At 42.1% G+C, this 26,131-nt stretch overlaps 1 protein-coding gene across 1 annotated transcript in view; it reads right to left on the bottom strand.

Moving 5' to 3' along the window:
* Positions 1–25,111, bottom strand: part of LOC137526159 (dynein beta chain, ciliary-like) — a 116,194-nt gene extending 91,083 nt beyond the window's left edge. The window contains exons 1-6 of the mRNA XM_068247377.1: positions 25,098–25,111; positions 24,768–24,960; positions 21,781–21,885; positions 16,695–17,087; positions 10,654–10,986; positions 5,495–5,749 (exon numbers count right to left, since the gene is read on the bottom strand). Coding sequence (XP_068103478.1) covers positions 5,495–5,749; positions 10,654–10,986; positions 16,695–17,087; positions 21,781–21,885; positions 24,768–24,960; positions 25,098–25,111 — 1,293 coding nt within the window. The remainder of the gene's footprint in view (positions 1–5,494; positions 5,750–10,653; positions 10,987–16,694; positions 17,088–21,780; positions 21,886–24,767; positions 24,961–25,097) is intronic.
* Between the last annotated feature and the right edge of the window lie 1,020 nt (positions 25,112–26,131).

Here is a 26,131-nt window from a genome sequence, read left to right on the forward strand (position 1 = left end):
AGACCCTAAAACCAAGAAAAAACACATACCACAGAGACATCTGCACTGCAGCAGCTCCAGCATATAACTCACTCAGGCACGAGATTACCGTTCTGAGCTGCGGATTTCCGTCCCAAGCCTGACTTGGGATTACCGCTAAGGAGGCTAAATACTATCCTGTATTGAGGATGTGTGGATGATCATGAGACTGGTGAATGACCAGCCCACAAGTACATGGTAGGAGTTTGTTAATGATCTACGGCAGTTGGGACCACAATCACCAAGAACACCATTGGTAACAGACCTCGCCATAATGTATTGAAATCTTGCAGCACCCGGCAAGTCCAACTGCTCAAGAAGGTTCATGCAAAGGTATGTCTTAGGTTTGCCAGTGAAAAGAAATTTGGAGAAGACTTGGGAGAAAGTGCTGTGGCCAGGTGATACTAACTATACCATGTTCCTTTGAAATCAACTCAAACAGATGGGATTATAGGGGGAAAAAGGAGTATAACTCAAAGAACACCATCAGTCAAACATGGAAGTGGAAACACTTTTCTTTGCAGCTTTTTTTTTTTTTTTTTGCTAAACGTACAGGACAACAATTGAGGGTCAATCGAACCTTTAAAGTGTACCAGAGACAATCTTAAATTAAAGTTTTATACATTTCTGGGGCTTCCTCCAGCCCCATGCACATGGATCGCTCCCACGCCTCCATCCTCAGCCTTCTGTATTTCCGGTACCAGATCCCGTAACTACGGCCAGTGGCGGCCATTCTGAGCAAGAGAAGTGCTCTCTCTATGTATCCCTCCAGCAGCCGCCTGAGAGATAAGTAGAGAGTGCACTTCTCTTGTTCAGACTGGCCGCGACTGGCCAAAGTTACGTGATCCCCATACCGGCGATACAGAAGGCTGAGGACGGCAGTGTAGGAGTGATCTGTGTGCATGGGGCTAGAGGAAGCTCCAGGTATGTATAAACCATTTATTTTAGATTGCATCTGGCTTCCTTTAAGTTTTGAATGAGAACTGCCATCCCCCAGGCAGAACACAGAAGATGGGTTGTGGATAGGTATTTCAGCATGACAATGACCCAAAACACATGGCCAAGACAGCAAAGCAGTGGCTCAAGAAGAAGCACATGAAGGTCCTGGAGTGCCCTAGCATATTTCCAGACCTTAATCCAATAGAAAATCAGTGGGGGGAGCTGAAGGTTCTAGATGCCAAACAGCAGTCTCAAAACCTTACTAACTTGGAGAGTATCTGCAAAGAGAACCCAGACAAAATCCCTCCTCGGATGTGTGCAAACCTTGTGACCAACTGCATGAAACGTCTGTGATTGCCAGCAAGGATTTTGCCACCAAGTACTAGGACCTCTTTTAATTGGGGATCAGATACTTATTTCACTCATTACAATGCAAATCAAACTCTGAAGAACCCTTAAAAACTGGGTTTTTAACGGTTCTTCGGTTACTTTGTCACTTACAGCCACAATAAACCTACCATTACAATTACACTCTGGTAATTTCTTGGTTAGTGGGCAAGCAAACAAAATAAGCAAGTGATCAAATACTTAGTTTCCTCACTATACAGCTCCTGGGAGTTTCCTTATCGTAAAGGTTGTGAAAATGTGTAGTAGTCTCCCATCAGAAATGGTTCTAGTGCATCCACCTCCTGTCAGGTGTTCACAGCAACCGTTAGGCGCTGGGAGGCCATTTAATGGAGGAACATCTGAGTGTGACTGCAAATGCACTCAGATGTGACATGAGGCAATTTGGTACAGCCCTGTAACCACAACGCATGTCATGCGCTTATACACATGTGGTATTTTTAATTTAGAGTAAATAAAATTAACTATTTTTTTCCAAGAACTATTGACTAGCTGTGATATGATTCAGAAAATGTCTATTCCCCTACATTTACGAGCCACAAATTAAACCTCAGCTTGCTGGGTAATTTTATCCACAAAAACTTTATCTCTTTGTGCTCCAGCCATTTGTAAGCAGCTGAGCTCTGCTGATTTCTTTTATCTCTTTATAGCAGCAACATCGATATTACAATATATTATCCATTTTCTTTTGGGTGCTGCTTTTAAAGTTTTCTAAGAAGAAAGTTTAAAAGTTATAGTTAGAGGACAACTGAAGTGAAAGGTATATGGAGGCTGCCATATTTATTTCCTTTTAAACAATACCAGTTGCCTGGCAGCCCTCCTGATCTATTTGGCAGCAGTAGTGTTTGAATAACAAGCAGGCAGGTAATCTTGTCAGGTCGGACAATAATGTCAGAAACATCTGATCTGCTGGATGCTTGTTCAGGGTCTATGGCTAATAGTATTAAGAGGCAGAAGATCAACAGAATAGCCAAGCAACCAGTATTAATTAAAAGAAAATAAATATGGCAACCTCCATATCACTCTTACTTCAGGTGTCCTTCAACCAAAAAGGAAAATGTCTTATTCATTTAAACAAAAAAAAAAATCAGTTTTGAAATCAACACATTTTGGTGCACTCTCTTAAAGGGGTTCTTCCGCGAAATAGGAAAAAAATAAAAAGTGGTTTATTTATAAACTATTAAAAATCCTCTTCAAATAGTGCGAAAAGTGTTTTTTAAAAATGAATAGTTTCATCAAAGTAACACCTAATGTAATCAGTGACGGATGACGCCAGGGAGGCTAATCCATTTGTTAGGGGTGTTTTTTTTTGTACTATAATATCACAAACATAACTGCTGCGTACCTAGTTGACAGTTCTGTAGTCCATTGCTGTCAGGAATGGCTCTTACAATTAGAATAACGGCTGTTATCTCCCGGAGCTCTGCGCAGTTATTTATTTTAGTTTCAGGGAGGGAGAGAGAGGACCCCGGAGCAATGAATCAGGCAGAGGGAGAGCAGCTGATCAGTGAGAATGTAGGGTGTCTATGCAGAATCCTCTAGCGAGTGATCTCTTTGTCGCTGCAAGATTTATGGGTTTGTGTTGAGTTCTCCAGGCAGCTAAAAGTTAATAAGAAAACACAAACCCATAAATCTTGCAGCGACAAAGAGATCACTCGCTTTCAGGAGATAAAGAGGATTCTGCATACACGCCGTAGTCTGGTTGCCGGGCAATGACGTCAACAAATTACGTTCTCACTGATCAGCTGCTCTCCCTCTGCCTGATTCATTGCTCCGGGGTCCTCTCTCTCCCTCCCTGAAACTAAAATAAATAACTGCGCAGAGCTCCGGGAGATAACAGCCGTTATTCTAATTGTAAGAGCCATTCCTGACAGCAACGGACTACAGAACTGTCAACTAGGTACGCAGCAGTTATGTTTGTGATATTATAGTACAAAAAAAAAAACCCCTAACAAATGGATTAGCCTCCCTGGCCGACATCTGTCACTGATTACATTACGTGTTACTTTGATGAAACTATTCATTTTTTAAAAACACTTTTCGCACTATTTGAAGAGGATTTTTAATAGTTTATAAATAAACCACTTTTTATTTTTTTTCTATTTCGCGGAAGAACCCCTTTAAGTACAGCATGGTCAATATTGATGAGCATGTGATAAACAATACTGAATTTTGCCTTCTGCGAAACTGAGCTGGCCTGTTACTGGCTATAAGCCATGGCACAGATGTTAAAGGAACACCATCAAACCAAGTGTTCTAAAATAACCAGGTACAAATAATGTAATAAAGTAATAAAGTAGCTGTGTAAACATTTTCCTACTTTTCTTGTTAAATATCAGAGGCAAAAGCTTTAATTCATTGTGTGTAGGATTTAGTTCTGTTGGGACAAATCATTCTCAAAAGGGGTGTTTGCTTCAATTTACACCCAGTATTGTTTTTTTTTTTGCATATCAGACTACAGAGTATTTTTCTCTGAAAGCAAACAAAGTATGAAAAGCTCTGGTGTCACAGACAATTACAAATGTTTATAACAAGTTACATTTCCTCTGCTCTCTTAAGACACTTCAGTCAGAGACACTAGACACGGGACTTTCTCACACACACAGGGTTAGCAGATGCACTGTGAGGAAATTCCCTCTCCCCTCATGGCTCATTCTGCTGTCAGATTAGAGCAGACCGCCATCAGTTCAGAGTGAAAGGAATTTGTTACAGTAAACAAAAGAGATAAGCAAATTAAATGTATACATCTTTATTTACCAGCACTTCAGGAACTCTCTTAATCCCAGGTTAAAAAACATGTTAATTGCTAATGTTCCTTTAACTTACCTATTTCGCCAATTCTCGATTCTACACTGCACGCTGCTCTCCATCATCCCGACTTCAGGCTGTGAAGTTGAAAGTGCTAGGAAGATGAAAAGCAGCATGCAGAGGTGGCAACATATATTAGTTACCCTTCTGTGCCATGGCCCACAGCCACTAACATGCCGGTTCAGTTACGAGGAAGGCAAAACTCAGTTTAGCTCAGCCCTTATGATAATGTGGTGCAGGTGTCTTGTATAACAGTAGTTACAATGATAATGTATAAAAATACTAAATGTATATATTTCTTCATATAACATTATGGAAATACTGATACTGTCTGTCTGTATTTGTTTGCAGAGTACACCTCACATCACAATAGATGAGTCTACTACCATCAAACCACCAGACAAGGGACGCTGCTCTCATAACAAAACTTCATAAATGTCAAGGACGATTTAACTCACACGACGGCAACATCCCATTTACTATTAAAAGTTTGGGCTCTAAGTCATATTCTGATTGGACACTTAATTGTAACTCCCAGAATGCACCCAAAGCTGTGATGTAATGATGATGTAATGTGACTTTAAAAGATACTGTCAGACACTTTTTCCTTCAGAATTCTTCTTGCTACTGAGTGCACGCAATCTGCGTTCTCTGTTGCAACATAATAAATCTTTAATTGGATCTTACTGTCTCATCCATTGGTCTCAGTTAGAGACCCCCTAAATTGGTTTAACACTAATGACCAGTAAAGCCAGCCGTTACTCCTGCACGAGTAACTGCCGGTAGCTGCACAGAGCACGAAGCAATCCAATTCTGGAGTCAATGTTTGCAGTAAACTGATACCCCCAATGTGCTTTTGGCAATACTGCTGCAAGGCTGTAGCTGTCACTGCAGATAGAACCAAAGTAAGAAGTCTGGCTGAATGCATACAAAATACTTTAACTGTGTAGATGTGAACTGAGAAGATTGCTTCTTATCCACAAAAGTGGAACATCGCTGTAATTAACTTGCTCCGTATGTAACACTAAATATGCTGTTGCTGGAAACTGCAAACATATAGAGTTCTCCATGAGCAAAGGCTAAATATTCCATCTACAATATCTGTCACACTCCCGCTATTTTCCGAACATTCTTCATTTAATATCAATTACTCGGAAGAACAGGGGTTATATACATTTTTGGCATATGATGGTTTTCCAGTTAAAACAGAAAGATGATGTTCAGCTTCAGGGCGACGGTTAGCCGGGTATGTCGGCGAGGAGACATAATATTTTCCACTGGATGACAATTCAAATTGAGCCATTTTAGTTCATTGACGCTTTACCTGTTTCTTGAAGTGCTCTAACTGCGGCGCGCATTCCTGCAGCTCATAATCTGCATACAATTCCATCTCTTCGGTGCTCAGAAACCGACCGTACTGGAGGAACTGCTTCATGAATTCCGTTTTATCATCCGTCCACAAATAGCTGTACTTTTTAAAGTGTCTCTGATACTCTTTCACATTAACAATGGTCGAGTGCACCCTTCTCATAATTTCTCCATGCATTTCTCTCAGCTCCTCCATCTCATCAACATCCAGCTACATGCAAGACATAAAAATGAGTTGTATGTGAAAGACTGTGATTATCGCTCCCAATAAGTAAAGAAATAGAGAAGGAGCTTGAGGAGGAAAAATAAGAGACCTAGAGAAAACTAGCTTTCAATCGCCAGTGTGGTGGTGTGTTCAGCCATGGTTCATATAGGATATGGTGGAAGCATTTTAAGCCTAAATGGTCTAGTTTTGAGACATTAGTACTTTGAATGGAGGTGGTTAGCGAAGAATATCCTAAACGTTAGAAATATTTCTACAGCTCAATATAAAACCTTGCATTCAATTAAAGTGACACTTGCACTTTCTAACTCCCAAAGAGGTGCAGGTAAAAGTATTCAAATAGGACATTTGTTTTTGTTTCCTGCTCTTTCCCAAAGGGTAGAACCTAATACTGAGCAGACCTTATCAGGCTTAATACTATCTAAATAAACATTTTGTCCCTACTGTTCTTTATTAAAGTGAATCCGAGGTGGGCATTTTTGTAAACAAAAAAAATTAAGAAGCATGCTACCTGATCTGGGGGGCTAGCCAGATAAGGTAGCCTCAATTACCACTGCTTTCCGCCGCTACTGTGGCCAGACATCATCTACTTTTGCTTTCAGTGACCCCTGGGGTCACGACGCTGCAGATCTGTGCTTTGTGTGTCTCAACACAGAGCAGGGAGGCAGGGGAAAGGCAGAACTGCCCAATGAGAGTTGGGGAAGGGGCATTTGCAGGGGTGCCTCTCCTGCAAGCAATGGCCCTTTCCCTCGAGATTGCCTACAAGCTGCATGTCGGCAATTTCGTACAGTTAACAGCGTGGCATTGGGTGGCGGGGGGGGGGGGGTTCAGAGAGCGGCACATAGGGGACACAGAGGCATATTGGCTGGGCCATAACATGCCTCTGTGTCCCCTATGTGTTCCATCTGCCCTCACATCGCCTTGGGAACACTTTAAGTCTGTTAAAGTGAATGGGAACCCATAATTAAATAAAAAAAGTCAGATACTCACCTAAGCAGAGGGAGGCTCTGGGTCCCACTGATCATTCCCTCTCCTCTCCCGGTCCCCGTTATTGCGCTGGCTCCCCTGTAGAGGTATTCGACCTGTAGAGGTAGTCCTCCCGAAGACCGTTTCGCTGTCGCCTGTCTTCGGGGGGACTCGGCTCCCGAAGACTTTTGAAGTCCCCACGGCGGGGGATTTGAACGGGGGAGCCAGCGCAGCACCGAGGGCACTGGGAGAGGAGAGGGAAGGCTCATTAGGACCCGAGCCTTCCCTTTCCTGAGGTATGTATCTGACTTTTTTATTTAATTACGGATTCCCATTGGCTTTAAGGGACAATTATTATGACTGTGTATTTATAATTTATAAATGATTTACAGAGTGCAGAGTTACATTACTGATTGTCTCTCAAAAGAGTCCTCAGTCTAAATTTACCATACTCATAGGCTAATGTCCTACCATATAATTATTAAGTATTTATATAGTGCTGACATCTTCTGCAGCACTTTACAGAATCCAGTGTCATATCACTGTCTGTTCTCAGACAAGTCCAGTGTTCTCTCCAGGCTCTTTTAGCCGGGTGATCAATGATTATGATGGTGAGCACCCAGCTGTCATCAGCTTGCTTCCTTCTATGCTCCTAAGCTGTAAGTAGAGTTGCGCCTCCCCTGCTTTCCCCCGTCAGACCCCACCCAATTACTTTTTCATGCCACCCGGCTGGAATAAAAATCTGGGGAGAACACTGAAGTCCACAATCTAATCCCTGCCATAGTCGTAGGTGAATGCCCTACCCCATTATGTATTTATAAAATGCTGATTTTTGTTTTATATAAAAACTCACACAGGTGCATATAAAAAAGTAAACAGTTCCAATTTTTCCCACAGAAAAAATGCATTAGATGTGAATGAGCCCATTGACTCACATGGGCTGCATTGAATGAACGTATCAACAACATTATACCCGTTATTAGAATTAATTTTCCAACACTTCACGTCTAATTTAATAGCTTAATTAAAACATCTGTTCTGCCCTTATAGGAGTTTGTTGGTCTTGGTCTAAAGCACCATACACATGCTTGATTTAAGTCGGCTGAGGTGGCCAATAACGATCGTCTCAGCCGATAATTCAACGTGTGTACAGCAGCTCCCAACCTGCAAGTGTTCTGCCAGGTGATCAACTGGGCCAAACGATGGCCAATACCTTTATGCCGTGTGCCAATTCATCTCTGTGCTGCTCCATTGTCCCTCCACCTCCCAATGCAACAAAAAGCTTTGTCATAGCTGACTGTGCAGCATTGGCCTAGAGATGTCCCCCAACGGAACAGGTCCTGATATCAATCCACTGGTGTGTATGGGTCTTAAAGAGAATCTGTACTGTAAAATTCTTACAATAAAAAGCATACCATTCTATTCATTATGTTCAGATGGGCCCCTCTGTGCTGTTTCTGCTACTCTCTGCTGCAATCCTGGCTTGTAATTGCCATTTTATGCAGTGTTTACAAACAAAAGACATAGCAAGTGATAGGCTGAGAGTAGCTCAGTGGGTGAGTCATACAGAGTGTGCAGGGGGCCTGAACAGGGTGTGTATAGCTTATATCCAATCACAAGCAGCACAGCACATTCCAGCCTGACTGCCTGAGCCCGACAGACCCGACAGAGCAGAGAAGATTAGATCATATAACAGAGATAACACAGCCACTGTGCAACTAGGAAAGGCTGCAGTAAAACAGAGCACATTAGAACAGCTATAGGAACTTATAGGATAGAAGAAATAAGGCTCAACATTTTGTTACAGAGTCTCTTTAAGTTTAAACTCCCATTCAGAAGAGATTTTTACAGCTCCTACTTTGGTAACAAAGATAAGCAACTTCTGCCAGGTACAACCTGTTGTCCCTCAAGGCAAATCTATTATCTTTGTAATCGCTGGTCTGCTATGATAAGTGTTTGCCAGTCACACAAAAGTTTCATGCTCTTTAATTTGTTTACCGACTGCTTTGACTGCACAGATAAAGCATTGGGTTACTAACCCTTGCAATTAATACAATTAAAAGAAAATAAACCAGGCAAGTTCTAAGCAGGTTTGGGACTATATATTTACATGTTTATCTCATCATGCTTCAGGTCATTTCAGGTACCCTTTAACCAATTAGTATAAATCACAAATGTCATTTTTTTAATGCCTAATTGGTGTTTTCATAACGTATGGAGAGTTGCCTATTTTCAGTACTTGTTAGGGCCTGGGCACACTGATGCGTTGCGGTTTTCTGTAGCGCATGTGACAGTGCAATCTGCAATGACAGAGCTGTGCATAGAAAGCACTCTTTGATGGGCATGTTATGGAAACACATTGTTTTAGGCATTTTAATCTCTTTGCAAACCATGTACCGTATATTCCGGCATATAAGATCACTGGGCATATAAGACGACCCCCCAACTTTTCCAGTTAAAATATAGAGTTTGGGATATACTCGCCATATAAGACTACCCCTCTTCCAACGCACACCAATTAAAAAAATAAATCGTATACTGGTGCCATGTATGAATAGATACTGGTGCTGCACTGTATGTGGTACCCAGTATATAACAGTATGATTGACTGGTTGGATTGGTCAGCTCTCCCTAAGTGGATTGGTCAGCTCTCCTTGTTTCCCTGTTTAACAGAGCGGTATGAAAGAATAGATCGCACTGTGCCCATAAAACACGCCTGTTTCACCTGTCTGGCCCACCCTTGTATCCTATTTACCTCCTTCTCTGCCTCTCAGATCTCGCACATGTGTGCCTGTGCCGCTTCACTACAGTCCTCAGCAGCGAGATCTGAGAGTCGGTAACAGGATAGGGCATCACCCAGCATCAATAAGACGACCCCTGACTTTTCTGAAGATTTTCACGTGATAAAAAGTAGTCTTCTACGCCAGTATATACTGTATATAGTTTTTAAATGCACAGAATCGTAATAAAATGGGATCAGATCCGGTTTTGTGATACAGATAGCAGGGAGCTTCCGGTGGTGATGTAATCCTGTTATGGCGATGAGAAGGACTCAAGATAACGGAGCCAATGGGATGGAACACAGAAGATGGTTTTATACCAAAAAATCATACAATACACATCGATGTTTTTCATTCTATGCCCTGTAGATTCAATCACTCTAAATGGATGGGAAGAGATTCCTTTAAACCTTTGATCGATTGTTTTTTTGTCTAAATTCTATTGAAAGTATTGAAGGGACAGGACTGATTATGAAGGTCAATCAGGGTATGCATAAGTTGCTTAAAAAATGCATGAAAAAGAATGTAAAAACGCATCACTTAATGCAATGAGTTGCATGCCAATGCATATGAAAAACGCAATGCATTTTTTATGCATTTTGATGTGTTTTTAGTAACGCATCAGTGTGCCCAGGCCTTTAGGAAGTTTTAGTCCTACCTAATTAAACTCTGCTATTTGGAACAGATTTTGAGCAATGGATGGGTAGCATACTGCACATAGTATCTTTAGCAAAGACGGAGGCTGAAAGCTAGACTAAAGTAAAACGTAACTAAAGTAAAGGGGTCAGCATGGTAGCGTAGTGAATAGCACTCTTGCCTTGCAGCGCTGGGTCCCCGGTTCGAATCCCAGCCAGCGCACTATCTGCGTGGAGTCTGTATGTTCTCCCTGCCTCTGTGTGGGTTTTCTCCGGGTACTCCCGATTCCTCCCACATTCCAAAAAACATACAGAAGAGTTAATTGGCTTCCCCCTAAATTGGCCCCAGACTACAATACATACACTACACAATACATACATAGACATATGACTATAGTAGGGATTAGATTGTGAGCCCCTCTGAGGGACAGTTATTAACAGTAAAGTCCTTGCAAGAGAAGTGTCAGGAAAGAGAGTTCACTGTAATTACAATACAGGCAAATGAAAATACCTGATACGTCTGCTTTCCAAAGTGTTCTGCAACACGTGGAAATAGAGATGCAATACGATATGTATCCTGAAGCAAACCCTCTATTATACTGTAAAAATTGCCACTGGTCTTCCTATCTAAGGCAGGCACAAAGCTCATTTCACCACCGTTTAGGAAGTGCTCCACTTTAAACAAAGGAGCATTTTTAAGCGATGAATCTGTGTTATCAATCAAGTACTGAAGAGAAGACTTCACAGCGCGTATCAGGCCTTCCAGGATCATGCTGTCCAGGTACCCCGTGTAGGACTTCCATTTATCAGACAAGGGATCTGCTTGAAACAGCTGCTGATTTTGCTGCAAAAGTAAACCAGTTATTTGATTATTAAACAGAGATAAAACACATTTCTAAGTAAAAAAATAAATAAATAATACTGATCAGTCTCTGGTTCCTAGAGCAGTACTTATCGTAGGTGCTGGACCACAGTAGGTCATAAATGGAATAAACATAATTAACATACTTTCGTGGTGGTGCATCAGTATCATTTAATACAACCCAAAAGGCATAAGACAAGTAATTACATGCATGGGGAGAAGAAAATATTAAAGTTGTTAATGCACCATACTTTCAACATGTTCTTCACCCTCAACTATTCAAAATAACTAATTATTATCATTTAGTATTTATATAGTGCCCACATCTTCCGCAGCGCAGCGCTGTACAGAGTATACTGTCTTGTCAATCTACAGTATGCTCAGAAAGATCAAATAACAGAGGTGCCTGGCTCTTCCACTGACCACATATACTATTGCTCCGTAGTTATTGCCTGATGAAGCGGGATCAAACCTGCGAAACGAGTTGCATATTTGGAGTTCATAAATAAAATATATTGACTGTCTTTACTACAGTTGTTGTGTGTCTACTTGGAGGAGGTAAGTCCACCACTACCTCCTCTATTTACCAAGAATTTGGTTTTTAAGCTCATTTAGCTTCCTTTTATCCTTTTGGCGCCTCTGTTCTCCTGCATAATATTGAGTCCACCCTGGGTGGAGGGTTGAACCCCCTTTTTTCTCATCTACAGAGAGCGACTTCTTATTTCTGAGTGAGGTCAGGAAAATCTCCCCACCTGCCTTTACAGTGGTTGCCTAATGGTAAACCTGGTTTGTGATCATTTATATTTACTCTATCTAGTAACCATTTACCAGTACATATTACACTATTGGGGCTCTTGGTGTTGTTTTTTTCTTGTTGCAAGAAAGATCAAATAGGTTACCTGGTTTAGTAAGGTCTCTCTCCTCCCAATCTCAAAAACCACTACCATATGTGGCATGCTGGACGGAAGGCCCAGTTATCCCCATAGAGGCATATAATTTGAGACCTGAGCCAGCATAGCAAATCATTTCCACACCTCCTTCCACACCACCCATGTATCTCATATAACCCTGCTATTTTTTAATCTTGTGAGAGGCGTGTAAAGGATAGCAGTTAATGCCCATGGTCTGAATATTACAAATATTGTAAGAAGAGGTGAACAGCTTATAGCAGATTTCATGCATAATCACTTAGTGTAATAACAATTTATTTTTTTCTTTTTAGCAAAGTGGTGTTGCAATGGGGCTAAATTATGCTCACACTCCTCCCCTATTCATAGAAGATCTGTAATCTGCATTTACTGAACTGGAAGGAAGAATTTCTCTGTGACTATTTATTTTCATATTTAGCTTTGTACATCTTCCCTACATAATTCCTGATATATAACGCCTAATTTGTTTCTGGCATGATCAGTCTATCTGCTCTATTCCAACATTTAAAAAAAAGTCCCTAGTACAATGCATGGTGACAATATTTTATTTGAAAATAAAGGTGTATTTTTTCAGTTTTGCGTCCATCACTAATTACAAGCAATTATTTGCAAAAATAACAGTAATATACTCTCATGGCATATATATTTAAAAAAAAAAAAAAGTTGAGTCCCTAAGTAACTATTTATGTATTTTTTTTTAATACAAGTGTTCTTTTGGTAACTATGGGAGGGGAGATAAGGTGATAATTAATGGGTGATTTTATGTAAATTTACTTCAACATTTTTTATTTAATATTATATATGTAGGTGTAATTTTACTATTTGGCCACTAGATGTCGCCACACACTTTATTCACAAACAAACAAACACAGAACACTTATATCACGCTTTTCTCCTGGCGGACTCAAAGTGCTAGAGCTGCAGCCACTAGGACGCACTCTATAGGCAGTAGCAGTGTTAGGGAGACTTGCCAAAGGTCTCCCACTGAATAGGTGCTGGCTTACTGAACAGGCAGAGCCGAGATTCGAACCCTGGTCTCCTGTGTCAGAGGCAGAGCCCTTAACCATTACTCCATTCAGTCACTATTCCTGTGTTTCTGTGAATGTATACAGGAAGTGTAGTGAGTGTGTTTTCATTTTCCTTTTTTCAATAACCACCGACATCTTATTGATGCTTATTGATGCCAGTGGTCATTGATCACAGGCATTTTGATAGGTGAATGGGAACTGAGTTCCCATTCACTGATCATTGTACTAATGGGGGTAACAAGAGCACACACAGCAGGCAATCATGACAACAGACTTATATCTGCTGAAGTCCTGCGGGGCATAGATATACTGACTCGTATGTATTGTATATATTCACGTGAGTGACTAGGATTTATGCCACTATATTTATATCAACAATATGCTTACGTAGCTACTATGGCTTTACAAACATTTGTGGAGAAAAAGAACAAAGGGACACCAGGAACCTGATCTGGTATAATATGGTTTGGCAAAAGGTAACGGTATATCAGTAGCTAAATAAACTCACAGGGGTGGGTTGCTGAAAGAAGCAATCATTCATAAAGGCATGTGGGGAAGTACCATCCACACCTAGCCTTGTAGATGAGATGATGCGGTCACTGCTCAAAAAATAATATAGTTTAACACTGGGAAAGCTTGTAAAGTGAGTCCCGTGTCTAGGGTCACTGACTGTAGAACAACTAAAAGGTAGCTGAAGGTGCCCTCAAAAAATGTAGAGATGTATAGAAATGTAATATGTGTGTGTGCTTGTGTGTGTGCTTGTGTGTGTGTGTGTGTGTGTAGGTGTGTGTGTGCTTGTGTGTGTAGGTGTGAGCTTGTGTGTTTGTGTAGGTGTGTGTGTGTGTGCGTGTGTGTGTGTGTGTGCGTGTGTGTGTGTGTGTGTGTAGGTGTGTGTGTGTAGGTGTGTGTGTGTTTGTGTAGGTGTGAGTGTGTGTGCGTGTGCGTGTGTAGGTGTGTGTGTGTGTGTGTGTGTGCGTGTGTAGGTATGTAGGTGTGTGTGTGTGTGTGTGTGTGTGTGTGTAGGTGTGTGTGTGTTTGTGTAGGTGTGTGTGTGTGCGTGTGTGTGTGTAGGTGTGTGTGTGTAGGTGTGTGTGTGTGTGTAGGTGTGTGTGTGTGTGTGTGTGTGTGTGCGTGTGTAGGTGTGTAGGTGTGTGTGTGTGTGTGTGTGTGCGTGTAAAATGGACCTGCCTTCAGGAAGGAGATTCCCATAAAAAGGTTACAAAAAAAGTCTTATCTTCATTTTGCATTTAGTGCAACACGTTTCACAGCATAAGCTGCTTCATCAGGTCAATTATCGCGTTGGTTTGTAGGTACAATGACAAAAAGTCTAGAGTGTTTGAACTATACCACATATCTCTTATCCATATACTAGAAAATATATTCCTTGATAGGTTTTTTTTCTCTTGAGGGCCTCCAGCCAACCAGTGATTATTTACAGTGACAGGGTGCTCACTACATGATTTATCCTAGAGTGAAAACTTTTTGGGAGCTGCGACCAGCTCTGGGGGGAGTATTCCGCATAGTTAAACAGCCTAGGCTAAGCATCACTGGAAAGGCGGGTTACAGATCAATATACAACAACATATAGATATAGGAAGTGTTCCAGATGCTGAAACCAGGATAGTGAATGTAAAAGTGGGTATCCTGAATAATATACTACATTCTATTACATGTCTCTATACTGCTTCCTTAAATATAAATTCTCACTATGGCTTTAAATGCAGAACTGTGAAACTGAGGCTGTGCTTTAACCACTGTGCTTTAAACCCAAGGGTTTTTACCCTAACGGACCAAAGCAATTTTCCCCTTACAGCGCTCCTCCCTTTTATTCCCTAATAACTTTATTACTAGTTATCACAACAAAATGATCTATACCTAATTTTTTGCCACCAATTAGGCTTTCTGTGGGTAGTACATTTTGGTAAGAGTTGTTTTATTCTAAATGCTTCTAACAGGAAAATATGTTTTAACAGGAAAAATAAGAAAATAATGGAAAAAAATATTATTTCTCAGTTTTCGGCCATTATAGTTTTAAAATTAAACATTCTCCTGTGGATAAAGCTGACACATTTTATTTGCCCAGTTGTCCCGATTATTAAAAAGTTTAAATTATGCCCCTATCACAATGTATGGTGACAATGTATTATTTGGAAATATAGTGGTTATTTTTCTGTTTGTTTGTTTTTTGTCTGGTCCATAATTGCAAGCCCTTTGTAGTAAAGTTAAAGTAATTTTCCCTCATAATTGTTTTTTTTTTATTAAACAGATTTTTTTTGTTACAAGTGTTTTTTTTGGGGGGGGAGGAGGGGGCTTTGGAGGTGTAAGTTATTAATGTTAATAATATTTAAAGAGAGTCTGAAGCGAGAATAAATCTCGCTTCAGACCTCTTAGTCAGCAGGGGCATGTGTGCCCCTGCTAAACCGCCGCTATCCCGCGGCTAAAAGGGGGTCCTTTACCCCCAGAAATCCTCTCCGAACAGTGCATCCCCTCTTCCGCATAGAGGCAGGGCTAACCGACGCAGCCCTGCCTCTTGCGCGTCTGTCAGCGCGTATCTCTGCCTCTCCCCTGCCCCTCTCAGTCTTCCTTCGCTGAGAGGGGCGGGGGAGAGGCGGCGATGCGCCGTTGATAGACAGCGCTGAGAGGCAGGGCTGCAGCCGTTAGCCCTGCCTGAAGAGCAGCAAAATCTACGACCAAGTTGGTCGTTGATTTTGCAGTGGGGGGGGGGGTTGGGGGGTCAGGGACCCTCGTTTAGCCGTGGGATAGCGGCGTTTTAGCAGGGGCACACATGCCCCTGCTGACTATGAGACAAGAAGCGAGATTTATTCTCGCTTCAGTGTCTCTTTAATAAGTGTATGTGTGTTTGCCTGTATGTGTAATTTTACTTTTTGGCCACTAGTGAACACTCTCCCGCTTTATAGGAAGTGTTCACTTTTTTTTTTTTTACATTTTACTATACTGTGACTGTTTCCTGCTTTATGAATGGACGTGGCTGCTGAGCGCGGTCATGTCCATTCATTCCAGGCATTGCGATTGGGTAGAGGACCGCTTGGTCCTCTTCCCCAATCACGGAACACAGTGGAGTTCCAACGGGTAGTGGCGGCGGAGGAGGCTTACACCCGTGTGGAGCGGCGGCGGGAAGAAGCGACTTACAGTTAACAGTTAACAGGCTCAAATAGGACATTTTAATAAGTTACATTGTCTTTAACTAGTTAAAGAGTATGTCCACAATTTCCTCTTCCATCGCTACTGCTACCCTAACATAAAACCTCCTCATCATACTCATCCACAAAGGTGTTATTTGCAAGCAGGATGTCACCCTCCTGCTGCACTAGTGCCAGCCATCTGTCACCAGATGCTATCCCCAGCCTCCCCGGCCATATTTGCTTCTCACATAGCCTGAGTAGAATGCTTGTTTTTTTCCACAAAGCCATTTCTGTATTGTCTGTATTCATATGCTATTATTATGTAAACCATTGTACTTTCTTAGGTTTAAAGTAAACATTTTAGTAGCCCCAGCATCTCCATCTGACTCATCAGTATGATAATGGTTCTGGCTGTCTATTCCACGGACTGCATTACGTGTTTTTCTTTTTTTGAAACACAACAACAGAAATGACAGATGGCATTTACTTCTTTCCACCAGCTATTAGGTAGGTAAAACGACAGGAAGCTGCTACAGGCAAGGCAATGCAATTGCAATATTGTCAAATTGGTGTTGATATTGTTATAATACCTTCAGAAGGGCTTGTATCCTTTGCCCGGCATCTTCGGCAATCGTGTACTGTTTAGTCATTCTGTCTTTGTCTCCCAGACTCAAGAAGGAGCTGCTCCGCCCATATTTACCAGTGATGAAATAGTTCTCATTAAGTTTACTCATTAGATTTTGCATAATCTCAACGTTTTGTTTGGCTTTCAGGACACGGTTGTCCACATTGTACACTATATCTCTGGTTTCCTCAATGTAGTCATCTAGATCTGGCATCTGCCAGGTAAGTAAGGTAAGGGCTGGCTCCAGCTTCTCGTAAATTTGCTGGAGCTCATCATCTATCAGCTCCCTTTCCACTGGCAAGAGTGTCTTCTGAAGTCGATTGAACCACTGTGATATGAGGTCCAGGTTTCCTGTATGCTGGAGAGGAGAGCCAGTAAGTGTGACAGCAGTATCTTTTATAGACAATTAATAGTTTCATTACAGTACATCTTCTCAATAGCCATGCAGTTTAAAGGCAACCCGGGGTGAGAGGCATATGGAGGTTTCCATATTTATTTCCTTGCAAACAAAACCAGTTCCCTGGCAGCCCTGTTGATCTTCTGGCATAAGTAGTGTCTAATCCAGTAAAACCTGAGTCAGTTGAGTTAGAGCACCTGCTTTGCTGCATGCAGGGATACCCCTTAGTCTAATAGCAATCAGTGTGTGGTGGCTGAGGTGAGAGGGATGGAGGGGCGCACTTTGGTGTCTCAGCCTTGGGTGCTGGAAGACCTTGTCCCACCTCTGTGCTTGTTCAGCATTTATGGCTAAAATTATTAGAGACACCAGATTCAAGAGGACTGCCAGGCAACTAGTAATGTTTAAAAGGAAATAAATATGGCAGCCTCCAGACCCCTATCACTGTGGATTCTCTTTAGGCTGGTTTCACATCAGAAACCAGCATCAGCGATGCATCAAAAAAAAAGGCATTCAGGGAACACCGCGCTATTGCGCAGTGTTCCCTGTCTTACCACCGGCCAAGCAGGAAGTGACGCACACTTGCCGTCACTTCCTGCTTCGGGTATGTGGAAGTGCACGGAAGCGGATTGTTTAAATACACTTCCGTGCATGCGCACCGCAATGTCTCGTCAGTGAATTTTTACAAATCCACACGTCTCCATAGACTAACAGGACTTTTGGGCTGATGCAGATCGCCGTCAGGAATGCGGAAAAAACATCACTTCCATCACATCGCACCGCACCACAGAAGTATGAAAGTCTCCATAGACTTTCATTGCCCGGCGGTAGCATGCGGTAGAAATAACGCACCACACTGCCTAGGTGTGAAAGGGCCCCAAAGGCACATAGACTGAGATAAATATGGAGACTGTGACCTTTAGCATTTTCAACTAAGGATTTTATGGGAGTTTCAGCTGCAAGACTTGAGATGTTTCATGGGTCAACTAAAGACGGGGCAATCCCTGTATCCTGGACTCATACATTCTTATTCCTATACTTATATAAAGTGGTTGGTTTACACTCAGCAACTTCCTGGTCACTGGAGAGTGGTGGAAGATGACGTCAGAAGGGTATGGAAAAAGAGAGCAGAGTCCTCCAAATTAACCTATCCTGGGTGTGGCTGAACCAGAATGAGCCAGGCCATGGAAATGATCTCCATCCTCTCCACACAAATCACAGCTACAAATCACCCAAAAAAACACCCAAACATGAACTCACTCAAGCTGCAAATACAAGGACAATAGTTGAATGTCCGGATTCTGAGTTACAAAATGCAAGAAATGCTGGCATACAAGAATGCACACAAAAAAACTTGCATGCATGTACAACAAATGCATGCCAAATAATTGTGCATGCAAAGAAATGCAAGTATGAGGAAGAAGGTTGCTCGAAAAGATGCAGAAAATAAGGGCACACAAGAATGTACGCAAAATTATATGCACGCAAAAAATAGAAATAAGAGAAAGATGAATTATCCCATAGATGAGCCAGACAAATGTTGAATGTTCGGATGTAGGGAAACAAAATGCAAGAAATGCAGGCACACAAAAACGGACGCATGCAAAAAATGCATGCAAAAATAATTGTGTATGCAATAAAATTGTAAATATAAGGAAAAAGGTTGAGCGCATAGATGCAGGAAATACAGGCACAAAATAAGGCACACGAAAATGTTTTCTTGCAAATATTAGAAAGAAAGAACATAGATAAGCCAGACAAAAATTAAATGTTTGGTTGCAGGGTTAAAAAATGCAAGAAATGCAGGCACATAAGCATGCATGGGGAAATATATGCATGCAAAAAAGTAAATAAGAGAAAGATGGGCAAGTTTAACTGGAATTTAAAAATATACATGTCATATGACAAACAAATGGATGGATTACATCACAAAGCCAGCTACCACAAGTAAGCTCCATTGCTCAATTTAGGGGTGACACAGACAACAATAAAATCCACTTATAATACAGGCACTGAAAAAAATTCACTACAAAACTTGATGAGGATTGTCAGCAGTCTCATTCCATATGCTGTATAGGGCTATCATGAGCCTATCACTGCTGCTGAGTGCTGTTTGATCCATCAGCGCTGCGTTTTTTTTTTCTTTAAATGCTTCCATTGATGTGCATAAAAATCGTGGTGAAATCATGGCAAAATTGCTTTAATTGCATTTTTTTCTAAAAATTGGAATCACAATGATTTTTCTGTGATTTTTATGCAAGTCAATAGGATAGCTGATCAGTGTAACGTTTTTCGGAATCGTTTTCACGGTCAGTGCACAAGATGCGCACTGACACAACGAAAACTTTCCACAAGCGTATAATTGGCTGAACCCAGGCTAGGTGCAATGCACCAGCAGAGGGCAATTCCCACCAGCAGATGGTGCTGTGGAGTGCAGACGAGCACAGCCTCTGCACGGCCACAAATGCTAGATGGGAATTGTACAGATCTAAGACAGTGCCCTTAAAGAGAAGAGCACAGAGATAGGCTAAATGTGTGTTCCCCAATCTAGTCGCCACCCAGCGACAGTGAACACACATTCGCAGAAACAAAGTATGAATGCGATCGCGAGAGAGGCGATCGCCAGAAGTGACACAAGACTGACCAGAACACAAGAGTAGCAAAGGCACAGCAAACGACAATGAGAAAATAACGAAAATAACAAACGCTAGCTAAACGCGAACACCGCACTCATATGCAACAGCGAACGCGTTTACAGCGTGATCTCCGCACGTTAAGCGCAACAGAGACAAGCACGCCTAACTAACCACCGACAGACAAACACGAAACAAAGAACGCGAGCGCTTGCTTAACGGTTACCTCACCGAGCCTCCAGCAAGCGTTCGTATCAGATAAGACAGACAAACGGAAAACAGGAATACGAGAGGAAAAATGCACTGCTCTTTCCGTCAGAGCGAGTGCGATCCGGGTACAGGAACAAGAAAGCAGATCAGAAGGATCCACAGCCGCTACCGCTAGGGGCTAGTGCGATCCAAGTACGACAGACAGATGAGATAGCAGGGAGCAACCGCTTCTCCAGCTATACTCCAAGAACAAAGATCAGAAGGATCCACAGCCGCTACCGCTAGAGGCTAGTGCGATCCAAACAAGACAGACAGATTAACAGAAGGGGCTACCAGTAGCGGCCGCTGCTCTGGTTAGCACCCCAGACAGACAGAACGATTTCCTGACAACCACCGTTGGTGATAGGACAATCGCAACAGAGAGGCAATACAGACAAAACAGATAGCAAGCTAACTGCACTAGGGAAGCTGCCTAGTGCAGTCCCAAGATAACTTTAACTTTAACAAGCAATAGCAGGGCTGACACTCTAGGAGTGTTTCAACAAACCATGAAGGATGACCAGCAAAGGACTCTGGGAAAACATGGGGTTTTATACTGCCAGCCTACAAAGGAGTTAGCTGGGTGATTTGCATAACCAATGTATGCAAATTCCTCAGCAGCAGAGCAGATCAGAAACTTGCAAAGGAAAGACAGGTCTCTCTTCCAGAGACCTGCAGCCCACAGACTAGAGGAATGGTCAAACAGCTGTCTGCCTGTGCAGCCAGCTGAGCGGATCATTACAATGGATCAAAAAGTGCTCTGCAGTGCGTCTTAGGCGTGAGGTGGAACTTGACCTGCTTCTGAGAGACACCTTTAAAAAGTCCACCATAATGCTATTATGCTAATAAACCTACAACTATGTTAGCTACCAGACTTAAAGACTGCCTACTGGTAATTCCATTACAATGAACCCCTTGTCCCCCATGTAGAATGATAATGCCAGAATGGCTGAGCAGAGCCAGCCAGTGTGGGGCTTCAACAGCTGACAATAACAGACCACATGGAACTTTACATAAGGGGGCTTTGCACGGTGGGTGGCAGAAGTCTTTCCACTCTCTTGCAAAGTCCTTTTGTCTAGGTTAAGGGCCTCATCCCCATATTGTACCAAGAAGGCCTTCACATATGTGCCACCACTTCTCCAAGGGTTTGGGATGAGTACAGAAGTAAATCAAACAGAAACACAGACCCTTTTAAAAAAAACAAAACATTATTAACATTACAATAATAGAATTACATTTCCTGACAGGGACACGGGTCAACCATTCTGGCAATACTAAAAGACTAAAAGACGCCTGGGAGAGAAGACCACGCAATATTTTTTGATGTAATAAATGTTTTTGTTTTGTTTTTGTTTTTTAAATAGTAAAAACATCAAACAGAAACTAATATAGACTAAGGGAAGCAGTAGGTGAAAAGTGATATCTTGCGCTGGTGAAAACTCAGTAAGGCAATAGAACTTGCTTAGCAACAATCCTAAAACAACTTTTTTAACACTTAAGTCAATTTGTTTAAAATACTAGATGATTTGCAAGTCACACAGGCACTAAGCTGACAAATCAGCTGGTAAACTGTATGTGATGCAGGGTGACACAAAACGCGCTTGCAGCTGGTTTTAATACCTGCAGTTTAATCAGGGATTATGGAAGTGCCGTAGAAGGTTCAGGAGTTTAGAAATACAAGAAATTGTAAAATACAAAAATATTCAGGAAATTCAAAACAATATCAAATAAATCAGTGACTACATTGCAAGGTTATTATGCTTGTGAAATCTTACCTTTTGAAAGGTTTTTCTTTGTAAATATAAGTTTTTTGCCACCTCTGGAATATTGGAAAACTTCAAGAACTGCAGATAATTTACCTCTCGGAGGACAGCTGCCAACTGATCATAAAATAAATGTTTTTGTTGTCAGGACTACTATAATTAATACATATTTTATTAATCATCTGACTAATTAACCCATGATTTAGATTATCTTATACTGTATGTCTTAATTCATGATTTATCTCTCCTTGGGGTTGATTCAGTACCTGTAACGCAGTAACTGCTGTTACTCGCACTAATAAATCACTAATAAATCAGCGCGACTTACTGACATCTCCTAGGGTTTCCAGCTTCCCCTGTGCATGCAAGCTGGAGTGTCACCTGACCCCCATTGGGTCAGGTGACATGTCGATTTGCATGCCCAGACACGCTGAAGCCCCTAGGAGCCAGCTAGGTGCTTGTTAGTCTTGTTAGTGCCACTTTGAGGTAAGCCTGCTATTCTTACCCTTTTTAATCATTCAAAGTTTCACCTTTTTAGGCATTTCTACATGCATGTCATATCGGCGCCGTTCAGTTCGGTGCAGCCAGAGCCGAATGACGGCTCTCCCTGCTCCTGCTAAACTCCGAGGCGGCGTTAAACACTATTTCCCCTCCGAGTTGTCGCAACTCGGAGGGAGATGTAATTCGGAGTCTGGCAGCCGCCAGAGCCCCGAATTACTGATACGCGGGTTGCACATCATAGCATTGCTGCTATGACTGCGCCCAGTTTCGGCGCTCGACTCTCAGAGCCGCGCGCCGAAATCAGCTGATTTGGCCATTCAGTTATGTACGGCCCTCATTACAGTGGGTTGCAAAAGTATTCGGCCCCCTTGAAGTTTTCCACATTTTGTCATATTACTGCCACAAACATGAATCAATTTTATTGGAATTCCACATGAAAGACCAATACAAAGTGGTGTACACCTGAGAAGTGGAACGAAAATCATACATGATTCCAATATTTTTTTTACAAATGAATAACTGCAAAGTGGGGTGTGTGTAATTATTCGGCCCCCTTTGGTCTGAGTGCAGTCAGTTGCCCATAGACATTGCCTGATGAGTGCTAATGACTAAATAGAGTGCACCTGTGTGTAATCTAATGTCAGTACAAATACAGCTGCTCTGTGACGGCCTCAGAGGTTCTCTAAGAGACTATTGGGAGCAACAAAACCATGAAGTCCAAAGAACACACCAGACAGGTCAGGGATAAAGTTATTGAGAAATTTAAAGCAGGCTTAGGCTACAAAAAGACTTCCAAAGCCTTGAACATTCCACGGAACACTATTCAAGCAATCATTCAGAAATGGAAGGAGTATGGCACAACTGTAAACCTACCAAGACAAGGCCGTCCACCTAAACTCACAGGCCGAACAAGGAGAGCGCTGATCAGAAATGCAGTCAAGAGGCCCATGATGACTCAGGACGAGCTGCAGAGATCTACAGCTCAGGCGGGGGAATCTGTCCATATGACAACTATTAGTCGTGCACTGCACAAAGTTGGCCTTTATAGAAGAGTGGCAAGAAGAAAGCCATTGTTAACAGAAAAGCATAAGAAGTCCCGTTTGCAGTTTGCCACAAGCCATGTGGAAGAAGGTACTCTGGTCAGATGAGACCAAAATGGAACATTTTGGCCAAAACGCAAAACGCCATGTGTGGCGGAAAACTAACACTGCACATCACTCTGAACACACCATCCCCACTGTCAAATATGGTGGTGGCTGCATCATCCTGTACCTCACTTCTCTACACCTTAACCACTTAAGGACCAGGGGTGTTTTGCAGGATTTGTGCTGCGTGGGCTCTCCAGCCCGCAGCACAGATCAGGATTTAGCCAGGGCGATCAGACTTACCCCCTTTTTTCCCCACTAGGGGGATGTCCTGCTGGGGGGGCCTGATCGCCGCCGGCTTGCTGCGCTTTGCGGGGGGGGGCTCTTCAAAGCCCCCCTCCACAGCGTTTTCGGCGCTCCCTGCCTTCCCGTCCCTCCCTCTCCCTCCATGGGCTGCATTGAAGGATAGGCTTCAGCCTATCATATGCCGGCGATCCCCGGCCAATCAGAGGCCGGGAATCGCTGATCTGCCTTACGGCGCTGCTGCGCAGCAGCACCGTATGATGTAAACAGCGGGGATTTCTTCCCCGCGTGTTTACATTTTGCCGGCAAGATTATTGCCTGGGAAAAATGATTACTATTCATGACTACATTATTTTTTGAATCTCTATGGCTGGGAGCGCACTAGGCAGTGTAGAAAGCCATGTTTCTGCACTGTGTGTTTTTTATTATTTGGTGTGTTTTTGGTGTGTTTTGTATGTGTTTCCATTTTTGGTGCATTTACCTTTTTATTATTTTGCCTCTATCAGTGAACTAAAATACAGTATCATTTTTTTTCTTTTTAAAGCATCAAAAACGCATGTAAAAACGCATTGAGCGTTTTACATTCATTTTATGCAGCAAGTTGTGCATTTTCAAAAACGCACACTGTAAAATGCACATATATGCGTTTTTATATGCAGGCAATAGACTTTCATTAGTGGCAAAAATGCATGTGTTTTCTGCAATTTAAGGCCACATTCACACTCGCGCTTTCAAAACGTTTTGCAGGAGTGATTTTTCCGCGATTTCACACGAAAAAATCATTGAACACTGCGGCGTTTTTGCAGCGATCACGTTTAGCGCTTCTATAGCACTGAAATGCGATCGCCGGGAAATTGCCTGAAAATGATGCAGGCGTGTTGCGTTTTGCATTTTTGCCCGTTTTTGGGCGATTTGCGGCGATTAGCGCAAATCGTCCAAGTAAGAAAGGGCCCATAGGGTTTCATTACGCTAGCGCTTTTAAAAAGCGCTAGCTTTTGAGCATTTTGCCAAAATCGTGACAAAACGCTCTAGTGTGAATAGGGCTTTAGCATTTCTGCATAGTCTGTTCCTAGCCTAAAACCTTTGAAAGTGCTCAATAATTAACATTACCTTTGAGTTAAAATTAGTTTCATAGAGTCCATCCTCCCCACGCTTCAGTATCGGTTGATTTAGGTGTGATTCACACAAATCACAGAGATCTTGGGTCCAGCTGTTGAAAGCCTCCTCATCATAAGCATCCAAAAGCTCTATGAACTTATTGTATTTGTCAAAAACCCGATTAGCTTCGTCATTCTGCAGATCCCTTCAAAGTGAACAAACAATATGCCATGAATTTATTGCAATGATTTCCAAAGTTTTTTCCCTTAACGTTGACCATTAACAGTACAATATTTTCCTCAGATTCCATCATTCAATCAGATTTTTATGATCAAGATGTACAGAAAATCATGCATTATGTGGAGAAAATCAACGTGGAACAATTCTATGGTCAATTGGAATACAGAATTTTGGCGATCAGAATGTTGGATTTTACGGTCTTATCTGAGAGATAGTGCCCTAATTGATAAGTTTATGGGAACAATCGAGAAATTACTTTTTAATTACTTATGATCTCGCAAATCTCATAAACGATTGTATCTAAGGAAAATATTGTACCCGTTGACAGGGTGCCCGTCAACGGGTGCAATATTTTCCTTAGATACAATCGTTTATGAGATTTGCGAGATCATAAGTAATCAAAAAGTAATTTCTCGATTGCTGTTTCTCGAGTGCTGTTTGGGAAAAGTTAGGTCACACCATCTAAGGCCTAAGGTGCTTAGGCCTTAGATGGTGTGGCCTAACTTTTCCCAAACAGCACCAAAAAACTTCTCTTGCTTTATTAAATATGCTTAAAGAGTAACTGTTAGCCCCAAAACTGAAAATTAAATCTCTCTTGCAATGTTTTATTTACTATTTAAATGAGCCAAAAAGGCATTGTAGAAGTTAAAAATCAATATAATTTTTTTACTATGTATCCTTTTTCCCAAGCTCCGGACGCAAAGCCGCATATCAGATACTCCTGAGCATGCATAGCATGCCTAGCTCTGCCCGACCCCCCTCTCCCCCCCAGGGGGAAATAAAACATTGCAAGAGAGATTTAATTTTCAGTTTTGGGGCTAACAGTTACTCTTTAAAAGTCCTTGATACATTTCCAGTCTGCACTATTTTATGTATCTGAACGCTATTGGATGCCCCTAGTGACTGGCTGGAATATTACAACACTTCAAAGTGTGTAGAAAACACTGAAGGGGAGCCAAGGAGTGACAACAGATCTATACCTTGAATTCTCTTGAGATGTGATAGATGGCGGGGCAGATGCAGATGGAGACAGTATTGGCACTGCCTCTCAGCACACGTGAGTTGGTTACAACAGAGACGGGGCAAAGCGTGCCACTTGGGAACAGAACAGTACCACTCTACACTGTGTTACAAAA

The sequence above is a fragment of the Hyperolius riggenbachi genome, chromosome 7 (genome assembly GCF_040937935.1).
Source record: "Hyperolius riggenbachi isolate aHypRig1 chromosome 7, aHypRig1.pri, whole genome shotgun sequence".
NCBI lineage: Eukaryota > Metazoa > Chordata > Amphibia > Anura > Hyperoliidae > Hyperolius > Hyperolius riggenbachi.